This window comes from Melospiza melodia, chromosome 9, assembly GCF_035770615.1.
Source record: "Melospiza melodia melodia isolate bMelMel2 chromosome 9, bMelMel2.pri, whole genome shotgun sequence".
Lineage (NCBI taxonomy): Eukaryota > Metazoa > Chordata > Aves > Passeriformes > Passerellidae > Melospiza > Melospiza melodia.
In genome coordinates, this window is record NC_086202.1 from 16933139 (window position 1) to 16959993 (window position 26855).

The window sequence follows — 26855 nt, forward strand, 5'->3', positions numbered from 1 at the left end:
TCCTGTGGATTTCAATTTCTGAAAACCTTTTGTCATAAAAATTGAGTTGTATTGTTGATACAGAAGATACAGTCCAGAAACACTGACTACTTCAGGAAATTTATTTTTATGTATGTTGCTTATATTTCATGAAGGGTATTTGAAATGTGCATCCAGCTTGTCTTTGGTTTCTTGAAATGCCTAAATGCCTCCTCCTGCTACTACTACTACTATTATTATTATTATTATTATTATTATTATTATTATTATTATTATTATTATTATTATTATTATTATTATTATTAATTTCTTCTAAAGCTGTGCCTCAGTTCTGCAATGATTTGCATAATGTATTTTTACCTTCCAGGTCCAAGTCTGAGCCCAGGTATGTTGCCACTTTTTTGTATACATGATGTTAACTATTTTATTTGCAGACAGTGTGCTAGCTCCAGGTTAAGGGCTGGAGATGCATTCCAAATCTTATTAATAAAACTTTATTTCTCCCCATGTGTTATTGATTCTTTTTCAATCATCTGCTGAGCTGTATAAATACCAACAAGGGTAACTATAATTTAAGGTAAAATCTCAGGGTTGGCTTTCCCTAAAATGAAACATATGTTTGAGTTTTATTTCAATTGAGGTTTCAGAAATTTTACTTCAATTCCAAGCTGCTTATGGAAATTCTTCATGGCATTCTTCAAGCTTTAATCCCTAGTATTACTTTTTGAAGAATATTGCTAGGGGATTTTTTTGTAGTGCTATGTAAGATGCAGGCTCTAAATAGCTGTCTAATGGTCCCAAAACCTTCAGAACAGCCCCAGAAAACTTTACCAAAGACATTCTGTTAAAAGGTACATTCTCAATTGTTACTCTATCATCTTACTAAAAGCTTAACAAGATAAATAAATTGGAACATGAATTCAATACTTAACTAGAGTAATGCAATTCTGAAATAGGAAAACTGGCCAAGATACCACTAAATATATATCAGATATATAACTTTTGGGTGAAGAAGCTGAAAGAATTCCAGTAAAGGAATGCATACAAACATCTGTAAGTTCTCTCTGTAGAAGCCAGAGGACTGGACAATTCTGTGTCTCAGAAATAAAAGGTTCCTGTAAAAGAAGTGGATCAAGAGCAAGAAGTTTACTGCTCAAATAACATGGGCTAAATCCAAGGAGCAGGCTATGTTATAGTGTAGTATTACTCATCTTGCTGGCTCTGACACCCAAGACAGTTTCTTTTCTTCTTGCCAAATGTCAACCATCTGTCTTGATCTCAGGAATTAGTGCCATTCCCTGACATTATGTCCCTTTCCTTGGAATGTCACCCTGGCTCTGGGCACTCAGGACTTCTGCTCTTACTCACGTGAAGATGTGACTGGACTGGGAAAGTCACACCACTGACCTTTTTTAACTTGGGCTTCCTGTACAGCCTGTGCTGAGAGACACTCAGAATGGACTCAGGCCTAGGTTAAATTCTTGACCTACGTGGTACAGCTAAGCTATGTAATTGTAACCCAAATTACCCTTTGGAGGAGCCTTGCTTTCTTCACTAGCCTCTTAGCTTAGATATCAAAGTTAATATCTCATTTTGGGGAACATGGTTATCCTACAGCATGATAAAAGGGCAAGGAATGAACATTGAGAAAAACCAATTTCTTAACCAGTGACATACCTTGAAAGGACTGGAAATAATGATTCTTTGACAATAGCAAATGGCCAGGACTTACATTTGACTGAATTACCAGCTGGCCGTTGGCCATCCTGGAGGAAAAACAAACAGAAGGCAGAGAATAATACATGCTAGACATCTGCCCTGCACAGAACAAAACCACAATCCTGAATAGAACAGCCTGCATTTGTACCATGCAACTGGACTGCAGTGCTCCTTGCAGAGAAACACAGTCTTCTTCACTCAAAGTGGACTAGCAGATGAAGGGCTATGAAAACTCAAGAAGTCTCAGTTCTTCTCAAAGGGTGGATTAATGAGCAGTTAACTTCTTTTTTGGCATGTTCTTATGCCATTATTTTTAGCCAAATCAGCCAGTACATCTGTGTGGCCAAACAGATGGTGGGGCAGCAGAAGAGCAGGCAGAAATGCTGGTGGGACAGGAGGGCAGGGCTGCTTCTCTTGTGTTAGGCAGTCTTGGCAAGGCTAAAATGTTTGTAAAGTTGCATGTTTGGCAATTCTTCAGCAAGGACTCGAATATGCAGGTGCCTGCCTGGATTGCAGCCTTTGAGCATATCCAGACTTGCAGAGTTAGACAGTTTTCCCAAAGGTAGTTTAACATCTTGTTCTCAATTTGATGCTGCCCTGCTTGATGTTGTCACAACATGCTGCAGCCAAGGATAAGCAGAGTTTTGAAATGTATCAGGCTTCCTTACTGAAACTATATTCAATAAGGTGAAACTGAAATCTGAAGAAACTGAAAGGTTGAGGGCTACTAAGCACTGGCTGATCTGACCATCAGTAATCAGAATAAACCCTGTCTTGCAAAAATGGAGAGGTAAACGGTGAAATCTCATTGTTGCTAATTCAGTTTTGTGCATCTGAATTTTCCTGTCTTGTTTAAAAAAATTATAGGATCTGACTTCAGTTTCAGTCAAGTGCTTTGTACAGTGTTGCCAAGTACTGTCTCACTGCCCCAGTACATTGTCTGTGTGGACCACTGAAGAACACACATGCATTTAAAAATTACTGTGAGATCCTTCTGGGTGAAAGGCATTATAAAAATGAGATAATTATTTCAACATTTGATCCAGATATTCTATGTAAAGCACATTTTGGCATTATAAAAAGAATCAAAACATTTAAAGATTTGGGGGGAAGAGAGGAGTCCTTTTTATTTTTAAGCATAATATTAGTATGAAATTAAAAATGAGTCATACTCTAACTAATTTCTAACTTGGTGACTCATGTTCTTGGCAAACTAATTATCCAAGACAAGTGACTCAGGAATAGATGCTATAGTTTTATGGTTATTGCTGTTACAACTAAACATGAGGCATGATTTTGGGTATATAAAATGTAGCTATATCCTGCAAGTTATGCCACAGTGCTGCTTGAGGGCGTATTATGCATGCAGTTTTCTTCAATCTGACCTGGTTTTTTCCTTTTGAGGTAGGATGTGTAGCTAGCTTCTGGGTGTCTGAAGCAGCCATGGACACCAGGAATCTCAGGAGTATATTTGGACAAGGAAAATCTAATCTGGTATGTATTTCTTTCCATCCAGGAATGGGTAAAGCCTCATCACAGGGGCATTTCTCTGATTAAACTGTTCACTTCAGATTCTTAATAAATTGTTTGATGAAAATTATTGATCTGGAGATGATGGGAAGATTCATATTTGCTTAGGATGAATATAGTACCAGGCTGTTAGCTGTAATCCTCTCTCTGTTTTGTTTATTTTTCTTTCCATGCCCTCCCTGCTCCTCCTTGGCTGCAGTCTGTAAATTACTAGCACAGTGCAGGTCTGATCTGATGAAACCACAACTAATGCCACTGGCCTGCCTCTGATGGGAAGGGAACCCAGACTATAAATTTAGGATTTCTGGCCTCTGAATAGTCAAGTCTGTTGCTCGTCGTTCCCTTTGTTTCTGTTCTTCCTCTGTATTATTAACTCCCATTGAAGTTCAGTGTTACTGTTTCCTGGGAACCCAGTTTCATTTGGGTGCACATACAATCTAATGAAGTCACGTGTTACCTCCATGGTGGGAGTTCATCCTGCAACAAAAATAGAAAACAAATTTGTTTTACTAGTTCTGAATGATTTTCAGCTGAAGCAATGAAAAGGACAGTCAGGCATATATATTCTAGTGAAAAGTTCATGGTTCTCAACTATGATTTTTGAATTGAGAATTTAAGTTTATATAACAGTAGAAATTAATCATAATTATTGCAGATACCTATACAGCCTTATTCTCAAGAAAGTAGGCTATTTTTTAGAATACCTGAAATTATTCCTGTAGTGAGACAGGAGAATATCTTAAGCAAGCTGCACTGAAAAGTGTTCTCTTTCTCTTATTTGGTTGTAAGTGTAGCGGACAACAGATGAAATAATTATTGACGCAGAGAATAACACAAATCATGTCAAATGGACTTCAAACACTGTGCTTTGGGGTCAATTACCTGTGTGCCTGGAACTTTGATCACGCTGGTGAATGGCCAGATGACATAACTTGGGTGGATGTACATGCAAAGATAAATAGGCAGCTTTTCATTGAATTTTCAAGCAGAACAAGAAATGTCAGTGAAGTGAAAACGTGTGTTTCTAATATGCTCAAGGAACTTCAACAAAGGAAGCTAATACTGATGAATTAATTTGCTGAAACTGCAAGCAAGGGGATTTGTTTGTTTGGTATTTAAACTTAAATGGATCCTGTTTCCAATGAGCAGCATGAAGGGGGTGTATTTCCAGGGCACTGCCATGCCAAATGGAAGAAAGCGTGTTCTCTGTCTGATGAAATGTAAGTTTGACTGCTAATCAGCCTGCCTAATGCACTGCTAGATTAATAGCCCATTTTCCTGAGAATTCAGCTTCTGGGGAACTGAAGCTGTTTTTTTGTTTTTAAAGAAAATTAAGATATTCTGATGTTTTTCAAATAGAAGTCTTTCAGATTTCCATTTCAGCACTGACCCTGCCAAGGCAAATGAGTTAAAAATCTGAGAATGACTCTGGAATTCTGCTACTAATTTTTTCAGTTGAGGGGCATGGACATTGAAATTTCTGGTTTGGGTCAAACTAATCCAAATATAGCTTTCATTTTGGAAGTGAGACCTTTCTGCAAGTTCTTTCTCAGCTCTCTTGCTACTTTTTATTTTAGCACTATGGCTTTTTTTTTTTTTTCTTTAGATGGAAGGTGAGAAGAGCAGTTATTCACAGTTTGTAAAGGGTTTGAAGATCTGTGTGCACAGAGCACTATGTAGGTGAAAATTATTTAAATTCAGAACTAGGTTTTGTCTTCTTCCTTTTTTCCTTGTGTCAGTCTATGCTGTGACTGAAGTCAATCTGCTTATAATCAAATCTAAACTTCGTTGGTGATTAGGGGTGGTGACTTTGGGGATTTTTGTTTTAATCACAGACTTTCTAGTTCACTGAAATTAGGGTTCCAGCCTGATTTCTCTCTGCAGATAAGGGAAAGATAAGTGTTTTTTTTCTTAGTGTTTTCATTAATTGTTTGTCTTTGCTGTTCCTATGAAAAATAGTCATGATGAGTCCATCACTGGTGCTTTTTGCATTTGCTTTAAAATATGGGAATGAATCTGTTCTAAAAATGACTTTGCCTATGTATGTCAGTAAATGTTCTGGAAGTATCTAAGGTCTGAAAATTGATGATGATTAGGAGGTCATAAATCAGACAACTTTATTTTTTGTTTAGGATTTTAGGTCACACATATTAATTTCAGCTTGTATCAGGTTGCAGTTGTGCCTGTGAATGAAGACTAATGTCATATTTGTGGGCATTATGTTATGTGCAGTCCATGACCACTGATGCCTCATAACCACTGCATCAGTATTTTTCTTATACCTTTATCTGCTGTGGTATGTATACCTTCCTTCCTGATCTGCTTGGTCTGCTTGTTCTCAATCGGTTTTCTTTTTTTTTTTTTTGTGTGTGTGTGTTTTGGGTTTTTGTTTGGTTGATTTTTGTTTGATTGGTTTTGGTTTTTGATTTGGTTTCCCCTTTCCTTCTAAGAGGAAATGGAATGAAGATATGATACATATCCCCTCTGATATATTAATTAAATTTTATAAATGAAGAGAAAGCAAATCAGTTGGTGCTTACTACTTTCAGAGCAGTCAGGAAACAAGGATGAGAGATAGATGTCTTTGCTGTATCAGTTCTCTTTTCAGTGGATATACAAAGGTTTAGTAAACGGAAGAAAAAGTATCTTTGATACACAAGGCTTTTGTTTTCTCATTCCATGTGTGAGATCACTGGCACCAAATGAGCTTCTTTATCTGGCATCCATGTCAAAATGAAGGATAAATGCAATAAATTTGGTTAGCAGTGTTCATGAGATCAAGGAGTCTGATTTACTCTTTTGGGTTGAAAAGAACAATAAATGTGTATAATCAGAGCTTTAATGTGAGTGAGTGTGAAAGTAACGTCCCTGTGTATTATGCTGTATGTTACAAGATATAAAATCTTTTGTGCTACATGGTACTTGGCATATGTTTCTTAGACATTTCCATGTTAATAATTGATCCAAAGAACTTGTTTTGATCACCCATATGGTACCTTTGAGTCTTAAATTCCCATTAGACCAAGCATGTGTTTGTATTAGATATGTTTTATTACAATAAAACAAATATTTTGGTGACACTAAGATCCCTGCAGTGAAATACGAATTGCCTCCTATGCAGGAGAGACCCTGAAGTTGCTTTGAATATATCTAATGGATAAAAGATAAGTTCTATAATTACAGTGTAATTTTTTTTAGTGTATACGTAGTTTGTATTGACCTTGTGAAAGCCTGAAAGCTCTAAACTGGCGTCTTAAACATAATAAAATGCACAGCACAGAACATACTTACTTAAAGGTCAAGTCAGTAGTTCCAGAAGTGTTCAGAAGATGTAACGATAGCAGACCTATTCAATGCTAGCATAAGGTTCTTTCCCTTTTTTGTTACCAGGTAGTTGGCGCATTTAAGGACAAATTTGTCATTTGTAGCATAGCTCCTTCCTACACAAGACTCATTCTTTGTAAACATAGATTACAAAGCTATTTTAAAAAATAATAGCATTTTGTGTATTATTGTCTGTGATTGCAGCTTATACTCACAAGGACATACTAAATGTTTTTTTAGCCTAAACAGATCTTTGGTTTATCTGTCTGAAAGCACATATTCTACTGAATTTTTAGCTCCAGGTGTGTTGTGGTATTTGGACTTAAACCCTGTGCTTAAATGTTCTTTCAGACATAACGCTTCCTTGCTATTGGAAAAATACTGATGGTGTGGTGTGTTTCCATTTTACACTAATTCCCATCCCTGGGTTAGTTTAAAAAAAGGAAAATTAAACCTCTGTGTCCTTTCTAGGCTCTGATGGACACTGTGTGTTCCCTCCTGAGTTAGAGGAGTAAGCCAGTTTTGTCTGCATTGGAGGTATGTGTGTGCAGCTAGAATAGTTTAAAGAGATGCCTTTTTTATCTCTTCCAAAACACAGGCATAGGAAGTCAGATTCCCTGTTGTTACCTGATTCATTTTCATTCATATCCATGGATATGAATATCCATGGAAATTTCATGGATTTTCAGCATTTAAGCTTCGGGAGTAGAGACCAATACAAGTAAAGTCCCTTGTGCAGCTGACTGTTGATAGGAGAACCAGTTTCTCTTCCTCTTTAGATGTGGCAGTGCTGAATAAGGATGAGGTAGTCTTTTGTACTTGACAGCCATTCATTCTTTCAAAGTGCTTGTTTTGAAACTATCACTTACCTCCTGGTTGCATTGTGAAGGACCACGTGAAAATGCTGAGTTGAAAAGAAAGTGAAGTTATTGAGCTGAACAAAACCAGTATGTATACATACATGAGGGTAATTATCTGTGGGGGAGCAAATCAGGAGCAAAGGCCATTGGTTTCTCTACTAAGTGCTCTGCCACTTGTTGCAATAATTTATTTTTTTATGATGATGAACATTCTTTCTCAATCAGTGGGTTGTGTACTTTCATGTTTTCCAATCACATTTTGTATATTTAAGTTTGATAGTTTAAGATAAGCAGCAGTACACTGAGCCAAATTCTTGTGTACAAGGTAGACTTTATGGGGCAAAGGAGAATGCACTGGAAGTGAGTTTTTTAGCATTTTACATACCTAAGAGTTTGGATCCATTACCTGTTTGTTTTCTTTTTTAAAAAGTTCTCTGCAGAATAGAAACTGTGGCATGGAAAAAAAAAAAGATTATTCACCTCCAACAGCTGCTTTATCTTCACTGTCTGGTGCTAGTAAGAAGCAACCAAGGACCCTATATGCTACTTATGTGGGGGATTTTATTTGAAATGTCTGAACTAAGGCACTTACATTTTCTGTTTCCTGTAAAAGAACAGCACCAACAGCTCTTTAACTGCCAGGGATCAGTTAAAGTTGGAGAGGGTAAGTGTGAACTAAGTTATAATTGTCCAGTTGGACATAGAAACAGAGGTATTGGCAGGGAGGGCTTTAGAGAGAAGGTTATCACTGCTTTGTGACTGCAGCATGCTTTTTTTCAGCTGGGATGAAAGACAGCAACCACAATCCCTAACCTCATCTCAGAACTGCCAGAGGAGAACTGTAGAAACCACTTGGACTGCTGCAAAGTCTGGCTGCAGGGATGGGCAAGATGGTAAGACCAGCCTACACCTATGTCACCTTCTGACCCTTATTCCCTAGTTTGGCTTGTTTAATAGATGTGTAAGTCATGTATTACACAGGCACACAGTGATTGGAAAAGGGGGGACAGAGGAGAGAGTTACATTAGATGTTTTTAGGAAGAAATTCTTTACTCAGAGGATAGTGGGGCACTGGAAAAGGTTGTCCAAACAAGTTGTGGGTGCCCTATTCGTGGGAGTGTTCAAGCCAGATTGGATGGGGCCCTGAGCAACCTGATCTGGTGGGTGGAATCCCTCTACATGGCAGGGGTTTGGAACTAAATGGTACTTTAGGTCCCTTCCACCCCAAACAATTTTATGTCCTAGTCCAGACAGCATTCTAGGTAGCATCCATGCTGCCTTGCCTGGCCACTGAGCTTGGCACTTGGGCTAGGAGATCTATCTATGCCCTATTTGTCATCAACAAAGAGAAAGAACATTACTCCTCAGGGCTGTTCAGGCTGCCAAAGCAACATTCCAGCTTAGGCAGGGAGCCTTTTTCCATGTTTCTCTCCCCTGATGAAAGTGAGGGGGAGATGAGCTTCCCCTTTGTGCAGGGCTTTTCTTCATGACACCAACAGGTTTTCTTTAAGTGCCACAGAAGGCATAATTGAAAAAAGCCTGTACTAATAGGTGGGTGAAAAGGGAAGGAACTGATGGTCTCAATAGCATCTTTCTTGGCCTCAATCTGACAAAGATTTAGGCATATGACTAAATTTATGCTATTCATTTCCTCTGTCATCTGCAGTTTCCCCTCTCAGATGCACTAGTGTTTGGGGAAGCAGAATTCTCATGTGAGCTAGCTGTTGTTAATAAGAAAACTTCCTTAGCTTTCCTGAGTCACACCAATAATTCCAGAGGTCCTTATGTTCATTTTAAATACTCTGACATTGCACTTTCCAGATAAGAATTTTACACAGTTTTAGAGCTGTTCTGTCCCATTTGATTTACACATCTATCACTTTTCATTACGTAGTTATGTTTGATCATTGGTCTTCTAGCCCTGCAATTTATGAGAAAAAGAAATTGCAAAAAACATGTGTCTACTAAAGGTCATGCATACACCAAAGCAGTATGGGTGTTTTCCAGTTATGAAGAGAAATTGAGAAGAAATACCAGACTCTTAGACTTGGCACTTTCTATTTGATATGGACAATATGTGAATATACCTAAAACAAATCAACAGTATCTTTTTTTTTTGTGAGGAATATTCTAAATAGTTAATTTATTCTGCTTTACTGCATTTGCTTATTTCAAAGAGGAAAAATTGAGTAAGAACTAGTATAACTGGCCTGCAGTACAGAAACAGGATAAACATGGAAATAATTTGAATAGAAATATAAACAGGAATGGCAGAGTTCCAGCAAGTGCTTGAATATAAATCCTCAGGCAGCTATAGCAGAAGTCTCTTTCCTTACATTCTTTGCATTGCATAAAACAGTCTGTGTAGTTTGAGAAGCTATGTTCATGTGTCTCATTACCACTTCTCTCCAAAATATAGCCAAACCTTTATAGCTGGTTAGCTTTGAATTAGAATAACACCACTGGTGCTCTGTAAGATTTTTGTTGTTGTTGTTTTTGCATAACAGATTTACATGTGGACTGCACCTGTTTGATATTTATTTTAGCTTAGCCTTAGGCCCCAGATATAGGAGTCGCATGGAATGAAGAAGGGAGATATAACCCTCAGAGGTTCCTAAAAAATTTGAAGCCAGGTTGCTTGATGATAATATGCCTGAAAGGGTGGTGTGGTGTGTTTTGTTTGTTTGTTTGTTTTTTCCAGTTCCATTGGTTTTGAAACTGTCACACCTGGAGCACAGCACACAGTATCCTAACTGCAAGGGAGTCAGTAGTTGCTGAAACTGACAGAGTTAGAGAATTACACACTTGCCCTCTGTGTTTATAAACAAATAAAAAGAGGTGAGAGAAAGCTGAGTGTCCAAAGCACAGGCAGGTATGAAATAATCCATGAAGTGTTCGCTGTGCAAATGTATAATATGCAGTGAGTCAGTACAGCAGACTTGTTCAGTGATCTAAGGTCATTTGTATCTTGGATTGTTAAGCATACAATGTATTTGTAGTCCTTTTCCTACCAGATTGCTGACTTACAGTGAGATATATAGAAAATATTTTAAAATATAAACTAGGACCTTCCACCTGCTTCAGTTGAAGAAGAAAGACTGAAATCTGGAGTAAATGTTAATTGTGCAATGACTGAAGTCATCCTTGACTTTGTCAATATTGCACCTAGATTCTATTTAGATTGTCTTACAAGTTTAACTGAAAACTGAACTGGCAAACAGGGTTTGTTTAGAAAGCTAGGGTAAAAGGAAGGGGGAAAATTTACTTCAGTTGCACCAAGGTTTTAGAAATTTCACTTGTAATGCATGCCATGACTTCATTGACAGATTTTATATGTTCCAGTCCACTTCTGTCTGTGGCATAATTGTGCAAAATTAACAGCAAATGTTAGGGAAATACTTAGTTGGAAATAAAGGATTGGAAGGAACTTCAGAAAGGTGCCTTCTCCTTGCTTCAAGTCTGGATCAGTTCTACATAAACCATTTGTCCACAAATATTTAGTTTCTCCTAAAACCATCAATGAACAGTCAAGTCCTGCGGTTCAGTCTAATCCTTGTCTAAGTTCATGCTAGGAAATGTCTGCCTCCAGTGGAAAGTAAATTTCCCTTCCTGCAGTTGGACTTACGACTTTTCTTATTTCTCAACAACTGTGATGATTTCCTTTGCTGCTACCTGTTCCAGAATGCATACCCCTTCAAATCTTTCATTTCACAGAGTAAAACTTGATGTTTTCATTTCATTCTGTTTGTTATTCCAGAAGTTTTTTAGAAGCCTAAAACTGGACACAGTACTTGAGTACAGTATTCGAGTGAGTCAGTGGAAAGACTATTCTGCTAGCAGAAGGAAATTTACGTGTGCAATTGAAGGTGCTCTTGCTTTTGTTGGAGTAAGGTAAAAAGTTGCCACCTTTCAGCTGAGATACAGTAACTGCTGGTGTGTCTGCTCCCAGCAAATGCAGAGACAATCAACAGGTTTGATCTCCTGTTCCATATGGGGCTGGCTGTATGTGCAGTCAGTTTCTGTGAGAAGGGACAACTGTTACCAGCTGGGGACAGTAGCAGCAAGGATTCCTCATGCCCTAAGAGGTTAGACTTGACAATTTCATAAAGTGTACCCAGCCAGCTGCCTAGATCTGCTGTCAAATGGCATGAAGGTCTCTGCCAGTCCAGGCAGCAGCCTTCTGCTTTGTAGTTTAAACATAATCAGGTAAGTTAGGGACTTGTCAAGGAATTTCACAGTTTTGGAAGCACTAAGTCCCCATGTAGCAGTAAATGTTTGTAGCCTGTCTTCCTTCTTACCCTCTTCAGGGCAATCACTTTTGGGCTGGTAATTACCAGCGCTTATGCATAAGAATATTAAGAAAACACAAAGTATTTAAATAATCTTCAGAATATTACTTGCAGGTTTTTAGGAAGAAAATTTTACTTTGTTCTCAAACACTCTTTCTTCATTTTCCCAACTTGGTGTGCATGTTTTTCTGTTGCTTGCTTCCAGTTACCTAAATAAAATGTTCTGGTCCCAGCCAAGAAGTGGAGAGAATGACAGATTACCTCTCATGAAGCAGTTTCTTAATGCAGTGCTCCTGGAGGCAGTTATAATAGTTCTGAATTCTTGGTACGTGTTTTACCATGGAGGCCCCATGTCCTGTACTAATTCTAGGTGTAAGAAGTAGTCACTATGAAACGTGTTTTTGCTTTAAGGACAACTATGCATATCATGACTGGCAGTTTGTAAAAAGAAATGACCTTCACGTGCAGAGCAAAATTCAATTAGTGTTTCTTCTCGAGCCTGCACATGACACTAGAGCACAGCTCACCCAGTTTCCATTCCAACCAGATAGTTGATATATTCCATTTAGAAAATGCATTTTTGCACTTGGATATCTCAGCGGTCAGAGAATAAATCAGTCACAAGATTATCAGTGCTGTGCAGGGAAAGCCAAGATACTAAAAAAGCAGGAGGTCAAACACATTCAAGGTCACACTAGTCCCTATAAGCTGTTGAGTGACACGTGACAATGTGGACAAAAAGTTGAGCGTTCGTAGACAAAAACCTGAACGTTCCTACCGATGCCTAGGTAACTTTGTGTGAGGTGCAAGGCGTACCTGGGAGCGCACGCACCGAGGCCTCCGAGACAGATACCTGAGTCACTGAGTGTGCGCCATGGTACGCCGAGGCCAAACTGACCCGGCAGCCGGTGCCGGGCGCAGCCTGCTCAGCGTGCGCCAGTGAGCGGGGTCGCGGGAGCGGGGCCACGCCGCAGCGGCACCGGGGGCAGCTGGCGGTGCCCGTGCCCCGCCGCCCGCTCGGGCGCGCTCCCGGGGCCGCCGGCGGAGCCCGCAGGTGCGGGGCGCGGCGCCGGGAGCGCGCACGTTGCCCGGGCGGGGGGGTCGCCGCGTCCCCGGCGAGGGCGGCGGCCGCCCCTCTGCAGCGCGCTGCGGGCAGGACGCCTGCGCCGTGCGGGGGGGGGCGGGCGCCGCATCCCAGCGCTCGGAGCTGCGGGCGCCGGCATGAGCCGAGGTTTCGCCGCGCCCAGCCCGACCTGAGCCGGGAGACAAAGGGGAGAAGCTGCCGCCATGGGCGAGCAGCTCCGCGCCCAGGCCGCCGCCTCGGCGGGGCCGCCGCCGCCCGCCGCCGCCTCCTGCTCGCTGCTCGGCGGGCTGCTGCAGAACGGCTTCCACCCCTCGGGCCCGCCGCTCAGCAACGGCGGCTGCGGGGAGCCGCCGCACCCGCTGCTGCTGCGCCCGGAGCTGCCGCCGCTCAGCCACGGCTCCCCGGCCAAGAAATGCAGGCTGCGCCGGAGGGTGGACTCGGGCCGGCGGCACAGGCCACGTAAGTGATGATGACCGCGGCGGCTCCGGGGAGCGGCGCCGGCCCGGCCCCCGCCGCGCGGCGCTGCCGCAGCCCGGCCCGGTGTCAGGCGGCCGCCGGTCCCGCGCCGCCTCCCTCGCTGCGGAGCGCCGCCCGGCCGGGGCTGACGGCCGCCCGGCTCCGCGCCGCGGGCGTTCCGCCCCCCAGCGCCGGCTGCCGGGCGGGCGGAGCGAGGGCCCCGTGCCGGCCAATGCGGCGGCGCCGCCCGGGCACGGCCCCGCTCTCGCGTGGGCCGGGCCCGCCCTGCGCCAATGGGGCGGCGGCGGGCGGGGAGCGGCGGCCCGGCACAAACGCGGGCGGGCGGCGGCAGCCGCTCCTCACCGAGCAGCCGCTCCGTGCCGAGCAGCGCGTTGGGCGGTGCCCAGGGTCCTGCCCCGCTCGCCGCCTCCCGCCGCACGCATGAAGCTCATAGTGCCCAAGAAACACTGTGAGTAACGCCGGGGCGCTCGGGAGCGGGGGAAGGCTCTGCGGGCTTGGTGTGTGCTCCTTTCCGGAACGCTGTTAGAATGAAGGAAAAAGTGAATCTGGGAACCCGGCGCAAGTTATTCTGACTGGCGAGGAAAAATGTTTGTAAACAGCTGAAATTTGTAATGTGCTTCTCATTTAGGAAGTGTTCGTGAACTGCGTGTCTATTTCAGGTTAGGTTTCAAGGCTGAGTCAAACGTCCTATTTGTTGATTCTATATTTCCTTAACACTCTATGGTTTATTGATTAGTAGTCTCGCTTACTTGGAGGTATTGAATAATTCCATGGTAAACCCTGCAAGTAAGACAATCTAAGGGAAGAAGTTTCTTTTCACTCTCACTTTGCTAGCCCTTCACATAAACCCACAAATGTTTGGTTCTTTGTTGCAAGTTCAGCATGTTCCAGAAGGATAATAGGGATAGTCAGGATCACAGCTGCCTGCTGCCAAAATTTAAAGATGTTTCTACTCAGGAGGAAGTAGTGTCCATTCAGCTACTCTGGGCTTTGGATTTTTCCTTTGTTTTGAAGTGAGTATTAAAAGAAAAACTTTTCTGGTTAAGCAGAACAAAATATTCAGAAACAGCCTTAAACAGCTGCACCTTTCACAGGACTGCATATTAGCCAGTGCCTTTTCTGACTTTTACAATGCTTTTGGTGAGCTACTCGTGCCACTTTCCCTTAGAGTGTTCTCTGATTGATTGTGTAGTGCTTGTTGATAGTACAAAAGATAGCTTGTTGCAATACCTGTTGATAGTTAATTTAGTCCTCTTATCAAATTTAACCTATCAATGATCAAGTCATTCTCTGTCACAAACTGTTTTGGTAGTCTTTATCCTGCTTCACGTCCTCTTCATGAACAAAACCTGCAGAACTTGGACTGGCTTGCATTTTGATTGGTGTAAGTAAGGAGAGTCAGCACTTGCATATCAAACTCTCCATAATAGTAAAAACTATTTTGAAGCAAAGAGTCAAGCTTTTAGGGATTCATGTAATCGCTTGATTAAGAAAGAATGAGGGCTTTGGAATTTCCATCCTATCTTGAGGGGAAAAAGATCCCATTAAAGTAAAAAGCATAGGTGACTGACTATATTGCCCAAGATGTATGACAACTGAATCTTTAGGTGTGGAGTTTTAGTGAAATGAGGCTTTAATGAGAACAGCAGCTGATGGAAGTGCTTTGTAGAACTATTTTGAGGGCAATTTATTTGCTGATTAAAATACATTAATGCTTGCTGATAAGCTTTTTAATATGTATGGTTTATTTTGTACAAGAAAAGGTTTGAAATTTAGTATTAGTCATACAGGCAATAATGATAGCACATTGTCACCATCTTACAAAATTCATTACATTATTATTCAAATTGTCCTGGTCCTGCATGCCTTTCCACTGCATCCTCCTCTAGTGAATACTACACAGTACCATTTTTACTGGTTTGTTTGGTGCTTTTAATCCTGACCTTTACAGATGTTTGTTCTTTTCTTAAGGACAGATTGCAAAATGAAGTGCTGTTGCCACATGGCATGTGAGAACAGTATTGATTGCAGGGTTTGCTTTGTGTGGTGGTGAAGTTAATGAGATAATTGGCATTTCCCAATATTTCAACAAATGAAACCTATCTTTCCACAGTAGTTATTCCTTTAAACCCTTATTTCATTAATTGTTTTTACTTTCTGACAAAGTGAGGTAGAATTCTATGTTCACAGGTCTTTTTCTCCTCTCAGAAGGGAAGATTCCCCATGATTCCAGTGTGCTTTGCTGATAAGCCTGCAGTGAGAGAGGACTCCTGGTGCAGCCTCTGCTGGGAATCCTGCCTTGGCTTTCTTTTTTCCTTCATTTAGCTAGATGGGTTGTCAGGGATATTAGGCTTGTGTCACTTTTCTTTTTCAAACCAGTTTATGGTAGTATAAACCATTTGTGTGGATGGTCACACCTTTTTAACAAAAAGTTCTCTGCTTTTGGGTTTGAGCTCTTTGTGGGGTTGTTGCAACTTTTGGCTTTTGTCTGTTTGCTCTTCTGGTGAGGAGGAAGGCATTCAATATGGTCCTGCTACTGAAGATGAACTGGAAGGCTTCACCTGATATGTGTGCATGATTCACCTCTAGCTTTTTAAGGTTTGAGGAAGCTTTAATTAGTAAGCAGATATAATACATTTTTGAGCTACATATTCTAGTTTCATTCAAAGAAGAAAAGATGCTTCCATTTTATTTTTTATAGCTGTGTAAAACAGGAAGAAGTAATTGAAAAATTTGTGTAAGCTATTATAGCTTTATTTTTTTTAATAAAAATCAGCTTTCAGAAGCTGTAAGAGTACTATGTCATGTCATGTGTTTTGTTTTGATTTTTTTCACCTGTTACTGTTTTTGGCTCTCACCTCTTCTGGACCAAATTAGCACTGGAACTTCCTAGATCATCAAAGTGTCAAACAATGCAAATGAAATGTAAATGAAGTAATAGGATTTCAACAGATGTGTTTTCAGAAAGAAAAGCAGCTGAAACTAAGGTATTTCATCTGAGATACTTATGATTAAGATCTCAGAGTATTGATACCACCATTCAAATTATTGATTAAAAAATTGAAATACTGTGTCTGTCTTTGAGGAAATACAGGTATTGTAAGGGAGATGTATAAGTTGAACTAGTTTTGGCAAAAGAAGGAACTGCTGCAAACTGGTCATGAATAAAGCCGGGGCTCAGGTAAAAGAATGTTCTAACCAGCAGGATTCAAGCACAATCTCTCTCTGAATGTTGAGGAGCAGAAAGATTCAGCTGACCTTATGTGGTGGTTGGTTAAATTTATGAAAAGGATTACTCTTCGTTATCTCCTGTAGTGGGGGTAAACGTTACTTGATGACCCAGGAGTTCCCTCTCATTCTTGCTTCTCCTGGCTCTTGTCTGTGAGGAGAATGTTGTGTTTTGATATTTACTTTCCACATGCCCTCATTATATTGTGTGTTAAGCATAAGATTTTTAAAAATACAAGGTGTTGAAATCTGAATATAATAATGCCTTGTAGGAATGGCCTGATAGTGCAGAGCTAATGCAGAAACTAGGTAAAATGTGTCATGGAATTTCTCGTGAGTGAACCTTTGCCCCAGATACACAGCTGTTGGTGTGCATCAGATTACCTACTTATGCAATGCTGTAGATACCTTCTGTTTGCATTGTCACATGCTTCTGCAGCTAAATTTTGGACTAGTACAGATTTTAATCTCACGACAACAAACCACTAAGTAGTTGGCACAGTTTATTAACATAAAGAGAATTAATTTTTTTAAATATATAAGTAGAGTCTTTGATTTATGCTAGACATTTAAGAACATGTGATGCATCTTGATGCTTTCTGTATTGGTTCTGTGGGACCTAAAACTAGATTTTACAGTGTTATTTTTGACTTACTGCTGTGTAGCAATGCAGTAGAATAGTTCTAGTTTTGCCACAGTTATAGATTCAACTGATGCAATGGGTATGTTGCATACCTACTGAAAAGAGAGAAATCAGCTCACTGGCTTTATCAGACAATTTTAATTTAAAGTGCATTTTTTTGCATTGTGAGAGCATTTCTACAACATATCTGGTGTCTTTACTCCTCCTAGTAAATTACACAGTTTTGACTAACTGCCTGAGGTGTGGGTGGGATGGATTTTACTTTCCCCTCCTTGCTTTCCTGTCTTTTCGTAATTCAGGGACACTTATTCAGGTCATCAATGAAATGCTGGACTTCCAGTTTAAAACAAATCAACAGAAAACCTCAAACACTGTTCCTTCCACCCCTCCCCCCAAAAAAACCCCAACAAAAAACACCAAAAAACCCCACAAACAAACAAAAAACCACCCAAACATACCAAGCAAAAAAAAAAAACCAAAAAAAACCACCAAAAACAAACAAGGCAAACAAAAAAACCCCCCAACCTCCACAATTTTCTCCCCGTTTTCCCTCAAGTCTATGGAAAACTTACCTACAGAAACACTTTTCTTTCATAGCCCCTGGTTGTAGTTCTGGGCAGGCTCTGTTAATTTTGGTGGCCTCTGAATCCTCTTGCTCTGTGTTCACAGAGGCAGCAAACCCCAGGAGCACCTTCAGTCTGTGTGCACACTTCCATTAGCACCACACTCAGTGGAACCAGGAAGGTTGAAGTGTATAGGTACCTGTTGAGATATGAATTTCATATAGATATGGAAAAGAACTGATGGTGGGTCAGTGGTGCATTTTGATTTGGAACATACTGATAGTAACAAGAGATACAATGGATACATTTTAAAATAATCACTGGAATACTGAGGTGTTTCTACTCTCACTCCAGTTGTGCAAAAGTTACATGAATTTCAGTGTGACTTGTTAGAAACTTTGAGACTTTAATTTCTGATTGGTCAACTAGTCAAGATGGTTGTTGAATTTTTGCAAGTAATTCCAACAGAGAGCTGGTATTAGAAGTTGAGAAGAATACCAAGCTGTTTTTCTGCATAACTGAAATATCTGGTTTTGTTGTCTGATCTTGGGCTCTTTATTTGTGCTGAAGAAAACTGCTGGTGTTCTAAAAGCAAAAGTTCCTTTCTTTCTGCAGCAGTCTATTTGGCTCACAACAAAATGAAAGGAACTTAGATTCACAGAGAGAATCAACTAAAAAAAAAGTGTCCTGGTATTTCTGTTCGCTTTATAAATGCAAGCATTATGTGTAGCTATCCCAAGAATTATGCAGAGTTGAAGAAACTTCATAGCTGTTTTCTACAGTACTTTGTGAATTACTTGGTTATAACTCTTTAAAATGTTAAGATGAAAAGTGAAATGTCTTGGCAGTCATTTATGAATAACTCTCAGCTGTTAGTGCTTACTTTAACACTTTTATTGCTGGGCTTATGTTTGATAGGAGGATGGAACACTTCTTGCCTCTTTTAAAGATGAAATCTACACTATGGCTTTCAAACAAATGTTGGTGCAGGTAGAGTGGAGCAGGTTTTATGCCCTTAGTGCAAAATAATGGAAAATGGCTTATACTTAGCTACAGGCTGGTTCTGTATTGCGTAGTCCAACCATGCTGCTTTTAAAATGAAACTTCCTGCTTGCATAGTTAAGGTACATCTGAGGAGGAGACTTACTGTTCCAGTGGGACAGGTAATTAAAGTTCTCAGTAGCTTTATTAAAGATTTGTGTAAATCACTAATGGGATTGGCAGCCTGAGCTCCACTGCATTGCAGTGTTGTGCAGTGTGGATGAGACAGCTTTCACATAAATGTTTACCTTGTACTTTCCCAAGTGTTTGAGTTGCAGGTTAGTCCATAACATATTTTTCTTCTTTAAATAAAGCCTGTTTTAAACACACTTGTTTTGAATTCTTCCCATTTCAGGGAACTCTCATGTATCTGCATAGCACGATAAACCTCAAATTAGACTTAATTTCACTGTCTTTGTGCAGCTTGCATAGCATGGAAAAAAATTAGCCCTTACAACAGATAACAGCTACTTCATTGGAGTTTATGCATTATGCCTGCCTTGTCCATGGGGAACTGGGAGGAGAAACTGATGATTCAATTTCTTGGCATACAGCAATGAAGTGAAATAACTGTTTTAAATGTCTGACATTTAAGGATTGGTTTGGACAGGGAGAGCATATTAAAAATTGGAGAATTTAGACTTTCAAATTATTCAGCCAGCTGATGCTGAGACACTTAGGGTAAGAAAAAAAGACTAAGCCTCTTTCAGCCTGAAGATGAGTAACTTAATTGTGATCTGTGATCACATGAGGAAGGACAGTGTGAGAAGTACTTCCTATGCTTATTAAAGTGTTTGCCCCAAGTTGTTTATTTTTAGGTTCATTGGCAGAAAAAATAGCTATGCATATGGTATTTATGGTTTCAAGTTTCTAACAACACTAAGTTGGGATGCCCTAGTTGGTAGAATCATTTTTCTAGCAAGTCTGTCTGGTTCTCCCTGAGAAGCAGGAAGGTGACTGTGGGCCTGCTATTTTAGAAGTGTGTCTTAGATGTTAATCATATACTCAGTACTTTTAATTTAATTTTTCTAAGAAACATTGCTAGCTCCCTCCATCTGCAGTGCCTGTATATAGATTTTGTATTCTCAATTCTTATTGTTTCATAAAGTTACCTGGCTTACTATTTAAAATGTATGCATATATAAGTGGAACAGGTAGACCAGCTTGATTCAGTTACTGTCTTCTGCTGGCTGTTCTCTAAAGTCATTTTCTTCTGCTATTGCCAAAATGAAGATTTTGGAGGACCAAGGCCAGCTGTGGCAAGCTGAGAAGCAAATAGTGGCGTTTCTTATATAATTATGGGATAGACTAACACATATACCAGCAAAGGGAGTCTGCACTCAAAGGACAGGTCTGTCAGTGGTAAACACTGAACATAAGCCAGCTCACTTTTGACTGCTATATACAAGTGTTGCAGTCCAACAGAGCTGCTGGTTCTGATGGGTTGGGGTCTGGAGGCCCCCAGCATAATGGGACCTCTGTATTGCTCCTCTCCAGACACAGCCTTGTGATGGTGGAAATTCTGACTGAGCTTGGAAAGGCAGTTGTAGATGTTACACAGTGGGAATATGACTTGAGAAATCTCCTTCTCCTGTTTGTTTTGTTGTTTCTTTTTCCTCCTCGTCTCCTTAATTCTTAGCAGAATTGGAGCCTATTGGGTGAAATACAATTTCATTTCATTTCTTACCCATTGGGTGAAATGCAGTAAATGTGCTCTGTCAAGAGGTGGTGACTGAAGAGTAAAATGATTTCCTGGGAAAAAATGTTTTCATTTTTTTAAAGCCTGCTTCTTCAGACAAGAATATTTTGAGGTTTTCCTTATTCTTTTTCCTAACTGCGGCTTTATGAAGGCTTAACCTAGAGATGTGTTTAAAGCATATGAGTTGGGCATGACTCCCAGTTCTCAGGAATAGATACTGCTACTGTGACTGCACTGAATTGTCATTCAGCAAATGATTTAAGTGATTTGTCTACTCTGTCTATTTTTAGTGACATTCTCTTTTTTCCTCCCTAACCCCTTTTTCTTAGCGTTCCCATGGTTTGGAATGGATATCGGTGGAACGTTGGTTAAACTGGTCTACTTTGAACCTAAGGACATTACTGCAGAGGAGGAGCAGGAGGAGGTGGAAAACCTGAAAAGCATTAGGAAATACTTGACCTCCAACACAGCCTATGGTAAAACTGGCATTCGCGATGTGCACCTGGAACTGAAAAATTTGACTATGTGTGGACGCAAAGGAAACCTGCACTTTATCCGCTTCCCCAGCTGTGCCATGCACAGGTTCATACAGATGGGCAGTGAAAAGAACTTCTCCAGTTTGCACACTACGCTCTGTGCCACGGGAGGTGGCGCTTACAAGTTTGAGGAAGACTTTAGAACGGTACGTGAGCAGTTCACGTGGGTTCGGTGGGAGGTACTTTGGAAAGACATTGTGAGAGCCCATCTATTAAAACTTGCTGGGAAAATAACTTTTTTTAGTCCATCCTAACTGATTAGGAGCAACAGAATCAATTCACATTTGTTAATTGGTGACATTGCTGAGAACATGGAGTGGGGAGGGAAGGGTACTCTACTTGCTGGCTGTTCTACTGAAGTGTTGCTGTGCAGGATGTTTTTAGTAAAGGAGGAGTTGTTTTAGACTATGGCTGTGATGATTAGATGCTTCATAATCAATTGAGTGTATGTTATGACAGCCTAGAAGCCTGACACTACAGGTACTTGCTAACTGGTTATTGGAAACCAGATATGAAACCAAACAGGCTGGAGATTTGATTCCAGTTCCCTTCCCTTTGTATTAACCTTCAAACAGACTGAAGTCAAGAGTCCAGAAGACTCTTGGAGCATGGGGGAGAGACAGTGTGTGGGGAACATAATAATACCAGTGAGCTTTTGATTTCAATTCTGTGAGCATGCCATTTAAAGAAAGGCAATTCATGAGATGAGTAGGTCTCAGATCCCCAAAGATTTTAAAATAGCCTTTGCAGGGAACTCCAGAAGCTGATGTAAATGTGAAGTTTTGCACAAGAGTACTCTTCAAAAATTGGTTGTAGTGCAGAAGCATCAAAGAGCTGTAGTACAAACCATGTTGAAGAGAAAAAGCATTCAGGCAGTTGTCTGTTGTGCATCTGTCTGTATTGGGACCTATCTCCATTTATTTTCTGTGAAAAAGAGACTAATCTGATTTTTCCAGAACAGTGTCACTAAGACTAATGCGAATTATTTACTTGACTGGTGGGTCTGGCACTTGTGTCCCTAACTTTTGACCTGATTTTGAGGGAGAGGGATGGCTACTGGGTATGGCAGGTGACAGCTGCTTTTCTGTCTCTGCTTCCATCCAGGTAGCTCTCATACTGAATCACCAGCTGCTCTTTACTACAGTCCTTGGCTCTGTGAGCTTCAAATTTACCTCCCAGGCTTCATCCCTGCTGTACAAGAGGGTTTTTTCTCTGTAAATACCCTCTCATCATCAATATCCTCACATACCATATGACCAGGATTCTAACTGGGATAAAGAATGCTCTAAGAGCTCAACATGAATTCCAACTGTTAGGCTGTTTTGCAGTCACTTTCAGTGAATATTAGACTGTTTGCATGTCCAAAGAAGGATTTTCAAGTTTCTGAATTGGTGTAGTAGTCCACTACTAGTGCAAGATTTCTTGTTTAGGCTGACTGAAAATCCCTTACAAGTTAGAGTCTACTGATGATTAAGTCCTCAAAAACGTGTTTGCCTTGTGTTGTTTAGGGATGTTGGCACCACAGTGAGTTTTAGTTCTAGTCAGTGTGGCCTCAGTTGAGGTGTGTTTGAGTATCTTATTTCCTGGGAATGGTTCAGGCCACATTCTTTAGTGACAATGGGAGGTCACTTGAGGACTTTCTGAAGAGGCTGACTATCTCCTTGGAATGGTCAGTCTCTCCAAATTCATTCTTCCTGCATCATGTAATAACAGCTACAGGTGCTTACAAAGGAAGTTCATGTTCCTTGCTCCCACAGCTGTGGAACTCAACGTAAGTTACCTGATAGCTTGCAGAGCTGAACATTTCTCTCTGTAGCTTTGGCCTTACAGGCTGTAAATATGCAATCCACAGTGAGGGATCAGTCTCATCTCAGCTGCAATATAGTCAATAGAGCAGGGGAAGCAATGGCTGGAGGAGTTGGGGCTGTTTTGCCAACTATTAAACACAAATACGAGGCCACGTAGCAAATAACTGGTTGACTTAGGCACGAAATTCCACACCTCTGCAGTGTTGTTAACATCCTGTGTGCTACAACACCTGTAGGTAGTTTAAGACAAACCCTATAAAGGCTGGCTGGGGAGTTTTCTGGCATAAAGCTATCAGTGAAGTGCAGTTAGACTAAAGTGAGTGCTTCGGACACCTCTTCCAGCTATCCAGTTCCTGTTCCAGCTTCCTTTATAGCGAGTGTTTCTTGGCTCAAACAGTAATATCCTTGGAGAATTACAGAAGCAGAATATTATCCATTACATGGAGGTTTGCTTGCTTAATCTCTCTCAAAGGTCAGCATGTTCTGGGTACTGGCACTTAAATTGTCACACTTCATTAGCCATGGTAACAGCAGCTGGCTATCAGTGTGTTCTGCTGTGTATAAATTGACACTGGACAACAGCTTCAGGACTGCTCTGTCAAAGTTCTGAAATACCTGTTTCAAGTATTTGACCACTAATTCACCTCTAGAAGTAGAGAATATGTGCCAAGTCTAAATCTTGCTACTGCAGATTTCAGTATTGTAAAATGCCTTATATGCTATTTGCTACTTAGAAGCAGTGTGGAAAAACTAAGGTATGTTTGTGAATGTTATTTTAATTTAAAAATCTGGCTAAATGTTAGTAAATTCATTTATCTAGCTAACATGGTTTTGTTCTGGCCCTTTATTTTCCTTTGTATAGGCTTTTAAGTTACTTGTCTTTTCGAAGTATTTCTCAATGTGACTGTAAGATTGCATAGATTTAGGACAAAAGATCCAATACATTGCAAAACAATGTTCAAATCCCAAGGAAGGAAGCCTTCTAAGATCATAGAAGTTTTTTCTCCTTAAAAATAGAGAGGCAAATACCCTGTTGTTACTTGTCTCTGTTCCTTTGTCTGGTTTTGAATCCCTCAATGAGTTAAATAGGTTTGATCTAGACATCTCTGTTGCTTTTGTGTATTAAAAAATAACATACAATGGTGAGACATAATCTGTTCACCTTAAGACTGTTTGTTTTTCTATAAAAAGGCAACTAAATCTACAAAGCTACCTAGGTTTAGCTGTCTCACCTCCCTGCAGTGTTGGAGAGGTGGATACCTGAGGAAGTCTCCATGGTCTGCTTGCTGATTGCTGGAAGTATGTGGGATCTCTTGTCAGCCAGTAGCTTGGCAAATCATGAGACTCATTCTGAACCATCTGAGTGCTTACCCTAGAAGTAGGAAAATTGACTCTATTCATTAAACTAGACCACAGAAATAATTTTACCAACCATATGGTTATACTTAATGTTCATTGAAGAGAGCATCAGTAAGTAATTCACCAAAAGGACTGTTTCCAGCCTAGAGGTTTTTTTCTTGCATTTTTGTTCTTTTTTTACCTTCTCTCTGAAAGACTCTGAATGGTCTTTATAGCTGGCAGTCTTTATTTTCAGGTGACAGTGATGTTAAGGCATGGATGAATCTGCAGCCTAATTCTGATAATCCTTCCTCCTTTCCCCAGCTGTGTCACTTCACATATTCTGTAAATGCTCAATAGCTGCTTCTGTGAAAGTAAGGAGTACTTAGACTTACTCTTGTGAGGCGAATCTCTCTGTTCTCTCTGGCTCCTCCATGATAGCACAGACACATGACTTGCACAGGAGTTTGATGTTAATGTAATGAGGAATAAATTTCTAGGCTGCCACTCAGTTTTGTAAAGCGACTCAATGTAAAGGATGGGCAGGATGAGGGGAAGGACTGTTCAGACTTTTGATTAAAACCTGCTCTGTTATAAAATTTCTGTTGATTGCAGTGGCTCAAAGGTGGGGTCTTCGTATTCCTTTCCTGAACAGACACCTGCAGAATCTGACTTGTCTTAATAGAAATTTTATTGCTGTCTTCAGTGGGAGCAGCATCTGTGCTAAAAACACCCAATCACTTAATCAAGAACATTTGGGACAGGGGAAGGAAATCTCTTTACCAACACAGATTCAAACTCAGGTCTTGACCTTCCCATAAAGGAAAATTATTTAAAAGTGAGTTTGGCTGTTGGATAGTGATTTTCTTGTGCCAGTTATTAGCTAATTCAAAGGCTTGACTTTGTGCTATGAGCTGAATGTCTGAAGATGACTTATAGACTGTGTTAATCTTAAAACAAATAAATAAACTCACTGTCCTGTGTTGTAGGATGAGTAAGCTGTGTAACTCTTTCACAGTTAGTATGAGACTCAAAAATCTTCTTGCTGAGGAGGCTGGAGGCAGCTGCTCAGGCTGTAGGGGCTGGGCTGGAGTTGAAGAGGCATCCAGAGAATGGGTAAAGTAACTTCTTCAGAGGGAATGGGAGAAACAATGTGCATCTCTTTCTGCCAAGAGAGAGGAGAAATCCTTAGGGCTCCTGTGCCAGGGGGCAGAGCTCTGCACAGGATTCCTGATGAGTGCCTTTTTTGCCCAAAGCTGATATAGAGTGCATCTTCTGCCTCAGTGAATGTTGGAATTGCAGTTTGTTTGCATTAGGCTTTGTCTTGTTTGAATGTGAGTATTTTCAGCTCCATAAAGTAGCATGGTTGGGGTTTGAAGTGAAGATAATCAAAATATAAAGAAAGCAAAGTCTTTGTGAAAATAGAAGAGATGGAAGAAAAAGCTAGATTGTAAGCTATTCTAAGAAATAAAAACTGGAGCAATGCCCAGCAGACATAAAAGCCACAGTGACATAGTAAACGAGGCTGTTGTAATTGATAATTAAAAACTTGCCAGATGCTGTGTTCCTAACAGGTGTTTTACAGAAAAAAAATCGTATTTCTCATTGAAAGTCTAAGCAGAAAATGAACTTGCAACTGCATCTGGGCTCAGATTTTGCTGTGTTCACCAGAATACAGTAAAAGTGGGTGAAATGTTTCATGAGCTGGACCTTCATTGAAAATATGTCTGCACACCAATGGTGATACATTAGACTTCAACCCCAGAGCAAGTATATCATGGCTGCCTTCAGCTCACTTCTAGAGGACTGGGCTCTTTCATGTTCACCTTGCTGAAGTGGATGTATTTCCTCACCCATAATAAGAAACAAATGGGATCCAAGTCTTTGACACATGTGCTTCCATATTTGAAAGCACAGACAAGCTGGTACCATGTTTTTTCTTTTTATACTGCTTGATACTTGAATACAGATGATTTTTTAATGTTATGCTATTACACTATTTAAAAAACAAGGCAAACAACAAAGAAATCCAAGTCTAAATTTCGTCAAGTACTACAATTTCCCAACACTTTTTGCAAGAGTACAAGAGATGGTCTTTGATTTTTCTTGGAATAGCATCTGTACACAGTAGCAGCAGACCTTTTGTATCCTAAATCAACTGTGTTTCAGGAGTGTGATGCTAAGGTCATGGGGGAAATGTTGGCTATTTTCTTTTGGTGTGTGGCACCTGCTTGCAAGCATGGTTGAAGTCCTAAGTCACTCCTTTTGATGGTCCTGAAGAGTTTCTTGAGGTCTAAAGTGTTTTGTTCCCTAGCCCAGTATTTAAAAAGCAGTCTTAAAAAGAAGAGAGATATCTACAGTCTGGCTATAATGCAGAAAAATTATTCTTTTAAAAAATGTCCGTGTGGTTCCTCTGTAATCATGATAAATTTTCCCTTCAGGGTTCTGTACACTACTTTGTTCTGCAGTTGTTTTTCTCATAGCACAACTTTCTGACATAACCTCTAGAGAGGCACTGTGCTAAATATAGTTACAGGAGTGCAGAGTAGGGTAAGTTGACCATTTTGCTGTCTGCCTTCATGGTAGGAATTATAAAGGGCTGGAAAATACCTGCAAATGCATTTTGTAAACATTGTAGGAAAAGCATCCAATTAAAATGTGCTTCTAGACACATCTTCCATTTTAGTTATGCATATTTGCACATAAACTTTGGTTCCTCTAAGAAGAGGTTTGAACA

At 40.5% G+C, this 26855-nt stretch overlaps 1 protein-coding gene and 1 long non-coding RNA gene across 7 annotated transcripts in view; one reads left to right on the plus strand and one right to left on the minus strand.

Annotated features, from left to right (window-relative positions):
- Positions 1-240: 240 nt before the first annotated feature.
- On the minus strand, positions 241-12634 carry LOC134421985 (uncharacterized). The gene is made up of 3 exons (XR_010028709.1): positions 12518-12634; positions 7422-7456; positions 241-3705 (listed from the first exon to the last, which is right to left on the minus strand). It is a non-coding gene; the product is annotated as an uncharacterized LOC134421985 (long non-coding RNA).
- Positions 4211-26855, plus strand: part of PANK1 (pantothenate kinase 1) — a 34893-nt gene continuing 12248 nt past the window's right edge. For 2 of the 6 annotated variants that reach the window (XM_063163539.1, XM_063163540.1), the window contains exons 1-2: positions 12989-13244; positions 20766-21118. In XM_063163539.1, coding sequence (XP_063019609.1) covers positions 12989-13244; positions 20766-21118 — 609 coding nt within the window. Of the gene's footprint in view, positions 4449-8192; positions 8306-12988; positions 13245-13617; positions 13711-14585; positions 14647-20765; positions 21119-26855 lie in introns of those variants that run through there. The other 4 variants (XM_063163541.1, XM_063163542.1, XM_063163544.1 and 1 more) reach the window with 4 other exon arrangements.